This window comes from Anomaloglossus baeobatrachus, chromosome 4 (assembly GCF_048569485.1).
Source record: "Anomaloglossus baeobatrachus isolate aAnoBae1 chromosome 4, aAnoBae1.hap1, whole genome shotgun sequence".
Lineage (NCBI taxonomy): Eukaryota > Metazoa > Chordata > Amphibia > Anura > Aromobatidae > Anomaloglossus > Anomaloglossus baeobatrachus.
The window spans coordinates 630,948,320-630,959,228 of NC_134356.1; the positions used below are offsets into that span (position 1 = coordinate 630,948,320).

A 10,909-nucleotide genomic window follows, 5' to 3' on the forward strand; every position below is an offset into this window, starting at 1 on the left:
AATCTGATCGATCATCACTCCTTCTGTGAGGTGTATCCATTCTCTGCTACTTTCTTCTGCATTTGGACCCAAATACACTAGGAAATTTCAGAAAAATAGCAGTGAGCTGTCAGTATCATCGGTATTATATCCTTGCAGGGGACGGGCAGAGCAGGAAGTCTGAGGTGCTGCTCCAGCCAATAGCTGCAGAGGAGGAAGTGATGTCAGAGGGAGGGGCAACATTTGGCAACTTCTCCATTACAGGCCAATAATATGCAGCCATTTTGGTTTCATAGTATAGCGTACAGAGCTCCTGGAAAACCTGTGTCACGGGCGTAGGGGTCGGGAACGCCGCTCCCCTGGGGGTTCACTGGTGCTCGGGTCCGGTGCTTCTGCTCCTCAGTGGCTTGAGTACGGGGCCGGACCCGGGGGCTCGAGCAGCGCCTCCTCGCCCACGAGTGAAAAGGGGAGGTTTGGTGGTGGGATGTCGGGTGTGCCACCACCCACGGGTTGTGGTGATGGTGGGCACCACCGCTGCTGGTGACTGGGGATCCCGGGAGCGATGGCGGAGAGCAGCTAAGGTGTTGCCCCTCCGTGGGTAGGGGCTGTTGCTCCCGGGGCCCCGGTTAGGAAGGAGGGATAGTTGCAGGTGCCGATGCGGGGAGGCAGCGTGGACGCGGGTGCAACGTTGCGGTGCAGCACGGCGCCGGATGGCACTGGTGTAGTCACTCAGGTAGACAAGAACAGAGTCTCTGGTAAACCAAACGGCTGGATGGACGGGGCCCGCAGTCTGCTGCGGTGACTTCAATCTCCCCGGACGAGTTGATGGTGGCTTTCGTTCCCTGCACCTATGTGTAAGTGTTTGACCCTTATGGATTCCCATGGGTGGTCCGCTCCCCGGCTTGTACGTGTCGGGAGAGCCCGTTTTGCCCGCAGGCGCTGGCCCTTGGATCTCTGGCCGTTGGCGGTGGCCCTTATCCTGACGGGTTGGGCTGTTTCCTTCTGACGGGACTTGGTTGGGAATGAACCCCTGAGGTCCAGACCACAATCAGACAATTCGACCTTTGCGGCGGCTTCCGAGCCTAGTCGGGGTCGGAGTACCCTGCCTTGGCGCTTGGCTTTAATCTGCTCCCCGGTTCGGTACTGGCGGGCCACCGCCCGACCCCGGTCCTATGGTTCCGCAAACCTCCACCAACTCCTGTAGAGGGCCACCACCGTCTGCCGACCTTGCTGATTGTGCCTGGGCTCCGACCCAGACAGTCTTTCCTCCTCTCACTTCCACCTCTCCACTTCAACTCCAACTTTAAAACTGACTACTTTTCCCACCTCCAGGCCTGTGAACTCCTCGGTGGGTGGGGCCAACCGCCTGGCTCTGCCCCACCTGGTGTGGACATCAGACTCTGGAGGGAGGCAACAAGGGTTTTGTTTGACTGGTGTACCTGACTAGGGGAGGGTGTGTGTATGTGGTGTTATTCTGTGACCCCTGGGGTCCAGGGCGTCATACCTGTACTAGAGTGAAAGTATTAATGTCCTCCACCAGAGTTGTCGTGAAATGATTTCAGGACCCGTTTCATCAGCCACCTAAGTATTTGTAGTCATTGAATGATTGCCCTGAGAATCACCTCCTAGCTTTCAGCATCTGTGGCGCTTCTTTTAATTCACCAGCCTAGCCCCACATCACATGCATCACATTACAACGACAACTAAACAAAAGCTAAGCCACAGATGCCTTGAGGTAGAAGGCGAATCTCGGGGATCTCGTCCAGTATCCATAGATTGAGTGGGCTGATGGAGACTACTACACAAAAGCTGAGCCACGGGGTTAATGGAAACGACTACATAAAAGCTGAACCACAGGTGTCAAGAGGTAGAAGGCGATTCTTTGGGATCCCATCCAGCGTCCATAGATTACTGACTGGTCCGATGGAGACAACTACACAAAAGCTGAGCCACGGGTGTTGGGAGATAGAAAGCGACTCTTGGGGATCCTCCCACCCAGTGTCTACAGATTGTTGAGGGGGTCGATGGAGACAACTACACAAAAGCTAAGCCTCGGGTGCTGGGAGGTAGAAGGTGACTCTCGGGAATCCCATCCAGTGTCCGCTGATTACTGAGGCGGAAAATGGACTGGGTCCTGCCAATCGATTTTATACCTAATCTAATCCCCAGTAACACAACCCACTTGTTTTCTAATGTTGCCCTATTTTGTGAGAAATTTTATGTTAACGTGTCCAAGTTATGGCTTTCGTTGTTGTGTAAAGGAAATGAAATGATTCCCACTCGCTGAACATTTTCATCTATTTTCCAGAACCAAGAGATTGAAGAACTGACAAAGATCTGTGATGAGCTAATTGCCAAGATGGGAAAGAGTGACTGATGACCTTCCCGTCACCTTGCGATGACCATCCTTGCCCACTACTCATCTGATGGCTCCCGAACTGCATGAGTCCTTTAAGAGATTGTGGATTCTTCTCCTTCCTGAGTGTTCCTGGCAGGAGGAACGCCCCTGGTGTATATTTCCTTAATTACTTTGGACCCTCCTTCTTTTGGTACCAAACCTGTGTGTCCCATGTACCAGGCTGTGCATTGATATAACAGGTGTTGCGGGCACTGTGCTTGTCAATAACCCAGGTATACTTACTGTGTGGTCCTAGCATGGAGTCCCCATTATGAGGAGTAACTATTAATGAGCTGATGGCGACTAGGATTTTGTAAGCCTCTTAAGCCGCATTAGTAACCTGTGCAAGAAGAGTTTTACTGTGCAGTGTATCTGCAGTACTATTGGGGCCTCGCCAGTATAATGATCCCATACAGAGGCCTGGTAATCACTTATTATATAGAAAATCATCAGAGGCGTTAACAGTCCCTGCATGGCCATGTTATTTTTGGACCCATCGATGATCAAGGTGTTCATGTAAATTCCGCTATCACTGTACACTTTTCACCCTGACTGATGCAAATGTGCATCGTCTGAATGTCTCGTAAGAGGCTTGGGCAGGATTAAGCGCTCTAATGATGAGGACGATCATACAATATTGGCTGGTCCAATAGAAAACTTGAAGAGAAGTCTTGAAGTTTAGTTGAAGGATCATCAAAGACCTCAGAACATAAAAATAAAAATTTATACGCTATAATTTTCTGTAAAGGGATCCAAGACTTTTAGATTTGGTCAAAAGGTGGAGCAGTGGGTAAAATCCTCCTTATGGGCTCGACCTACTTGACTGAACTAGGTAGTAGTGAGCATAGTAATAGATTATCCAAAGTATAATTTGGTTTATAGATCTACTATATTCAAAACCAATCACAAAGGGGGGCTCTTACAAGAAACTTTTCTGAATAGCTTCTTTCTGAGTAGTTTTGGCTATGCCCACAAGGTTTGCCATGTCTGGCCACTTATTTTTGTGTCCTCCTGGAGATTGTGTGAGTTTGCAAGTATGCTTTTAAATGAAAGGTCAGAATGGGCCAAGTTTGTAATTGCTCGGGTTCGATGATGTTTGAGCCAGTTGTTGGTAGGATACAATAGATGCCTCAATGCATAGCCATGCATTTGAACCTTCTAAACGTATTGAGGGCTGATTTTGATTGCCCCTTAATGGAGTTCTACAATAATCTAGCAAAATGGTCCCTGTCATGTAATTCAATCTGCAGCCTGTCTTAGGGCGGCTTTGCACACTACGACATCGCAGGTGCGATGTCGGTGGGGTCAAATCGAAAGTGACGCACAACCGGCGTAGTGTGTAAATCCTAGATGATACGATGAACGAGCGCAAAAGCGTCGTTATCGTATCATCAGTGCAGTCTCCAACATTTCCATAATGCCAGTGCCGCGACAGGTACGATGTAGTTCCTCGTTCCTGCGGCAGCACACATCGCTGTGTATGAAGCCGCAGGAGCGAGGAACATCACCTTACCTGCCGCCAGCGGCTATACGGAAGGAAGGAGGTGGGCGGGATGTTTACATCTTGCTCATCTCCGCCCCTCCGTCGCCATTGGCCGCCTGCCGTGTGACGCCGCACGACCCGCCCCCTTAAGAAGGAGGCGGGTCGCCAGCCAGAGCAACGGTCGCAGGGCAGGTGAGTGCATGTGAAGCTGGCGTAGCGATAATCATCGCTACACCAGCTATCACAAGATATCGTACCTGCGACAGGGGCGTGCGACATCGCAGCATCGGCTTGCGATGTCGCAACGTGCAAAGCCCGCCTTAGTCATGTCTCAAGACTGGCTTCATTCTGAAGAAACACAGCTCTCAAGACCTGTGTATCAACTGACAGGAGGAGTATCTTAAGCACACATACTTGTAAGCTGCCATGTAAGGGTTATGACATCAGAAGAAATTAATCTTCTCCTTGGCTGAATGAGCACAAGGGAGATGTATTTCTTATTATTTAACAGCCCTTGTCCAGCAGCTCCAGTATGTGTGCTTACGATACAACTCCTCTATAAGTTATGACACAGGTCTTTGGAGCTGTGTTTCTTCAGACTTCAGTCTATCCTGACACATGACTAGGTTGGGCTGCCATTTTGAATTACTTGACAGGGGCTATTTTATTACATTCTGGAGAACCCACGTTTAGGGACTCAAACTATATATAATAATGCTAAGGCAAGGTTAGCTCAGAAGTGGTGCACCCCTTTACAAGCCATTATAGTCTAGTAGGTACTTTTGCACAAAGACCAAATGTCACATGATTTCCATGAGCCTTAAGCTCTATCATTCTTTTCTTTCTAGAGTTAGGCTTGAAAACTTGCCCTAGTTGTTTGTATATTTATTTTTTTTTTTTATTTTGTTTTTTGAAAAAAATGGACTACCGATGTAATCCTGACTTATATTGACGAATATTCCTTTGTTGAATATTCTAAGGTGGATCAGGCATCCTAGGTTGTCATGATCCACTATAAGCAGGCCAAAGGAACCTACATAATATTTTGGGGCCTCTGTTAAAGTTTTTTTTTGAAGAGACTTCTCCGGTCCATGTTTCGAAACTTCCAATGATCCTCAAAATTTTCCCCAGATAAGGTGTAGTTGTCTTTTTTATATTATTCCTGCAGCAGCCACTGTACGGAAAATGTGAAATTACATAGCATTCATTTATGGTTGACCATGTAATACATGGACAGGCTGCCTTTTTCCCCAGCACTGAAGACCCCTTCGCTCTGTTCTGAGTGGAGGACCTTCATTAGTGTATATGCACTAATAGATCACATAGGGGATATCGACATTCGATAACCATTTAAGTCATAAAAACACCCAATAAACTTGCTGTTTTTTTTCCAAAAACTACACTACCACTGGCTATTATAATTATTTATACTCTTTACATAAGGGGTGGGATCCTCAGGGGCGTGTCTTTAGACCATGTGAGCTACGCCCCCTTGGAAAATACAATAACATTTGCATATTGTGTGCAGTAAATAAAAAGGCCCATATCTCAGAAACCGTACGGCTGATTTAAAAGAAACAAACTCAGGGGAACAGAGGGAATTAAATAATGGCAAACACTGGCCCCTTTTGACCTGGCGACCAGTCCTGTTTAAGATTTTGAGGACTGTCTTACTCAATTTTTATTTTTTTTCTCTGAAGTTCTTAAGAGTCTATTCACACTGCTGGATTTCCCTTTTGCATTAGTCATGAATAAGTGTCTCTAATTTTTTTTTATTTTTTTTTGTAGTTCTTTTCCCTTTTAGAATTATTCATCTCAACTTTGCCTTTATAGCTTACATAGTAGTAAGAGGCTGTACCCATGTTTTATTTAGCTTTTAATTACAGCATATTTAAAAGGTGTTTCCAGAATTGGAAAGTGAAGAGTATACTTGTACTTGAATTCTAAAAACAGCGCCCCACATGTTTTATAGGTGTTGCCTGGTATTACAGGTCATGTCTATTCAAGCAAATCAGACAGAGCGCTGCAATAGCAAAAGCAGCCATTGCACAAAAGTGGCACTATTTCTGGGGGTGAAAAAGTTGATTTACCTCCCCCCCCCCCCCCCCCCCTAATACTGGATATTATCTTCGAGCCTCCCCGCCTTACTTCCAAGAATGACAATGACCTATTTAAAGGTCATTGACTTTCTGCTGCTATCCTTGTTTGCAAAAATAGATATATATGAAAGGATATATTTTTCCAGATGTGGAAGCCAAATAACCGTTCTGCTTTTTGCGAGGTCTATAGCCTGAGATGACACAAGATGGCTCCATAAACGTATATATATTTAACCGCAGTATATTTTATATACAGCAGATCTTTTTTTTTTTTTTTATATGTGCAGATAATTGACTATTCTCACACAGACAAGAAGAAGCATTGACTAATATATGAAGACATATATATTTTTCCTTGTTTGTTGTGTATGTATAAATGGTGTTTCAGATATGATGACTCCTGGTCTTTATTTTTTCGGATTTTCGAAAAAGGGCACAAATCTACTTTTGGGATAGGCTTAGTTAGATAAAACGATGCGAAGTCGTCGAGTCATAATGTGGAACAAGGAAGAGAAAAATGATTTCTTAGAGATGTCTTCAAGAAAAAAAATCTAGCTATTGGAATATGTCTTGCAGTGGCTTGTGTATTCCACCGGTCAAACCATTGGAGGCTTTGATGCGTTTCACTTTAGGTAAAATCAAAGCCCTTCTCTGGGTAGAACTCCCTGATCAGCATCCTACAGAAAACATGAAAATTTAGCTATAACTGGAGCCATTAAAAAATTAGACCACTCAAGTTACAGTTGGAGATGTCCAAGATGATGTCAGGAGATCCATGTCCAAGATGATGTCAGGAGATCCATGTCCAGAAGATGTCCATCTATGTCGAGAAGAGATGTCCAAGAAGATGTAAGGAGATCTCTGGTGGGAACTCCACATAATATGGCCTCCCGCCTCATGCGCACGGCCAACTTATCAGTCTGCACTTTTCAGTGAGATAATATGGCATCTATAATACCGTCCGTGAATGACTGCTCTGGTTTTTCAGGTGGTGGAAAAGAGTGGAGATATATGAAAAAAAGTAAGTGGGAAGGTCACCTAAACTATATGACCAATTGTCTTTGTTGACACTGTCGCCGGCGGAGGAGGGGACGCTGCGCTCACCCACTGCTCGGGTCCGGCTGCTGCTGCTGCTCGGTGGTGGCTCGAGCGGTGGGCCGGATCCCGGGGACTCGAGCGGCGCTTCTCGCCCGTGAGTGAAAAAGGGAAAGGTTGTGGGGATTTATTGTCCGTGACGCCACCCACGGTTGTGGTGAGGTTGTGACACCACCGCTGCTCTGGACGGGGATCCCGGGAGCGATGACAGGGAGCAGCTTGGATGTTGTTCTTCCCCTCCGTGGGTAGGGGGTTGGTTGTCCCGGGGCCCGGTGAGGGGAGGACGGCAGGTGGGTTACGGGGCCTGGTGAGGTGCAGGGTCGCGGGGGCAGCGCGGTGCCGCACGGCACAGTGGTACTCACTCAGCCAATGATGAACACAAAGTCTCCGGTAAAACAAACGGCTGGATGGACGGGTCCCACAGACGGCTGCGGTGGTTCTTCTCCTGGTAGGTTGGTGGTGACTGCCTTTCCCTGCACCTGTGTTGTGTTCTCGGTTCTGGTGGCTTCCCACCGGTAACCCGCTCCCCAGCTTGGATGGAGGCTGAGGGAGTCCCTTTTGCCCGCAGGCTCTGGCCCTTGGAACTGTAGCCTTGGCGATGACTGTATTTCCCTTCACGGTTTGAGCTGTTGCCTTCAATCGGGTCTTGACTGCTGGGAGACCCCGGAGGTTCCCTTCGCTAACGGATTTGACCGGTTTTACGGCGACTCCAAGCCTGGTCGGGTCCGTAGGCCCTGCCGAATGGTGCTGGCTTCTCTTCGCTCCCCGATCCGGTACCAGCGGGCCACCGCCCTTCCCCGGTCCTTACGGTTCACGTCAATCAGCCCCTCCTGCAGACGGTCACCACCGTCTACCAACCTTGCTGTATGTGCCCGGGCCACGCACCCGGACATGGTCAGTCTCCTCTACTGCCACGTCACTCTTCACTTCCCAAACTAATCTGACTTCCTTTTCCCGCCTCCAGGACTGTGAACTCCTCGGTGGGTGGGGCCAACCGCCTGGCTCCACCTCCTGGTGTGGACATCAGCCCCTGGAGGGAGGCAACAAGGATTTTTGTCTGACTTCGGTGTGCCTAGCCGGGGTGTGGGGTGTGTTGTTGCAGTACCTGTGACGACCTGGCTTGTCCAGGGCGCCACAACACAAAATAACAGTTCGAACCAAGCAGAGTAACTCTAAGGTAGTCAGTGAAAGGCCGATTTTCATATGTTTAACGTTCGTCCATTGTCACTCTAGGTACAGGGAAGTATCCAGCATAAGGTGGAAGGGAAGGGAGACCCTGTGTATAGGGAAGAGGGAGATGGTGACACCTGACCAAGCCTACCGCTGGGCCCTGGGTTCCCTCACTGCTCTAGATAGGTGCGGAACCTATGTGCCAAGCTGGATGCCTGGCCCTAGGCTTACCCTGATCTGGGCCCTCGGTAAGGAGTGGATGGGATGAGCGCTTAGTCAACCCCACTAAGCTCTAAAGGCCCCGTCACACTAAGCAACATCGCTAGCAACATCGCTGCTAACGAACAACTTGTGTGACGTTGCTAGCGATGTTGCTGTGTGTGACATCCAGCAACAACCTGGCCCCTGCTGTGAGGTCGTTGGTTGTTGCTGAATGTCCTGGGCCATTTTTTTAGTTGTTGCTGTCCCGCTGTGAAGCACAGATCGCTGTGTGTGACAGCGAGACAGCAACAACTAAATGTGCAGGCAGCAGGAGCCGGCTTCTGCGGAGGCTGGTAACCAATGTAAACATCGGGTAACCAAGAAGCCCTGTCCTTGGTTACCCGATATTTACCTTTGTTACCAGCCTCCGCCGCTCTCACTGTCAGTGCCGGCTCCTGCTCTGTGCACATGTAGCTGCAGGACACATCGGGTTAATTAACCCGATGTGTGCTGTAGCTAGGAGAGCAGGGAGCCAGCGCTAAGCATTGTGCGCTGCTCCCTGCTCTGTGCACATTTAGCTGCAGCACACATCGGGTAACTAACCCGATGTGTGCTGTAACTAGGAGAACAGGGAGCCAGCGCTCAGTGTGCGCTGCTCCCTGCTCTCTGCACGTGTAGCTGCGTGCGCTGGTAACCAAGGTAAATATCGGGTTGGTTACCCGATATTTACCTTAGTTACCAAGCGCAGCATCTTCCACGCGGCGCTGGGGGCTGGTCACTGGTTGCTGGTGAGCTCACCAGCAACTCGTGTAGCCACGCTCCAGCGATCCCTGCCAGGTCAGGTTGCTGGTGGGATCGCTGGAGCGTCGCAGTGTGACATCTCACCAGCAACCTCCTAGCAACTTACCAGCGATCCCTATCGTTGTTGGGATCGCTGGTAAGTTGCTTAGTGTGACTGGACCTTAAGGAAGACAAAGGGATAACAAACAAGGGAAGGAAACCACTTATCTAGAGATGCCTCCTGAAGAGCAACTGCTAACAACCACCAGGTTACACCAGAAGAATGCAAGCAGACTACTTGCACTGAAGACTTTTTAAAGGTAAAGGACTTATCACAAGCATTGAGTATGGGAAAATAAGGGTGTATATATAGAAACCAAGAAAGTGCTAATGAAAAGCAGCTGAAGGGGTGAGAAACGCCACAAGGCCCTAAAGGGAAAGGGATAAAAACAAACCAAAGGAGATACATAGGATACCAAATACATCAAGCAGGAATAATAGAAGGTCAGGGCATAGTTTGCATAGCCAAACGGAGTGATCTTCTATTGCCAGACACCACATGACTGTCTGTCACCCGTGAGAGCCATGGGTCCCCTAAACGCAACAGCCTCATAGGCATGAATGGATGTGGTTATTGAGTTGAAGTCAAGAGACATTGCAGTAGGTATTGAGGTACTTGTGTGAGCATCGAACATGTGAGACCGGCCTAAGGTGGTCATATTTAGCTAGAAGTAAGGTGTGATATATAACATACATATCTTCTGACAGCTTACTCTATCATACACCTGCAACCTCACCAACTTATCTTTTGAGAGACCAGCAATGTCATTCCTGCACTGAGCCTTGGTGGGAGAGCTGAGACATGTCCATACACATTTGATGGTTAGCCATTCCCACCGATGGCCTGAAGTCAGATTGCATGTAGGTAGAGATGTGGACCTTTCAACTTTTGGAGCGACTTTATTTGATGGCTGTAATTGTCCATAATATATCACGCAAAGTCTCTTGAAAAGTACAACAAAACATTTTTCTCAAATGACCATCTGGCTAGCCACACTCAAAAGGGTTCTTAGCCCTGATGCTTCAGCATAGATGGGGGAGTAAAAAAGTCAAAATTTCTCAAGTGAAGCACTTCTTGCCACATTACTATGTGTGTAAAATGGCTGTCCAAGCTGTATACGCTATGTACATCTCTAATCGCTGCCACCTCAAATCCACTATGTGCAACAGCAGTACCTTCACCCCATCTTGTCCCTAAGTTTTTCAGTCTGATCAGCAGCAGCGAGTCAGCTCCTGCTCCACTAATATAAGGGGAACATGCTTATATGGAGACTGTCACAGTTTCATGTCACGTAAATGGTCACTATAAGCTGTACAAACTTTGCATAAATCAAGTATTAGAAGTGAATGTAAGAAACATAATATCTAACTTCTCAGAGACATCTTCTTTCTCCACTTATGAGCCACTTCCATCTCCTGCTGCCTAAATTGACCATCGACGGTCAAAGCAAGATGGACTACCAGTACAGTGTTTTATCCAGGTCCAGCTCCTATTAGGGAGGAGATGTTTGGGTGGCTAGTGGGGGCCATTGTAGTCATCACAGGGGCTCCTAGGGCGCACCGCAGCCGTGTGTTAACCCCTTGCACCCCGATCACCATTCCAGTGCAAATATACTTCCACAACAGTCCATTCATCCTCAACGG

The 10,909-nt window shown here is 48.2% G+C and overlaps 1 protein-coding gene across 4 annotated transcripts in view; it reads left to right on the plus strand.

Moving 5' to 3' along the window:
• The window catches only part of TACC1 (transforming acidic coiled-coil containing protein 1), a 156,569-nt gene extending 150,219 nt beyond the window's left edge, over positions 1 to 6,350 (plus strand). For all 4 annotated transcript variants that reach the window (XM_075346378.1, XM_075346376.1, XM_075346379.1 and 1 more), the window contains one exon: positions 2,288 to 6,350. In XM_075346378.1, the coding sequence (XP_075202493.1) occupies positions 2,288 to 2,356 (69 nt within the window). In that variant the 3' untranslated portion in view covers positions 2,357 to 6,350. The remainder of the gene's footprint in view (positions 1 to 2,287) is intronic.
• The last annotated feature ends 4,559 nt before the right edge of the window (positions 6,351 to 10,909 follow it).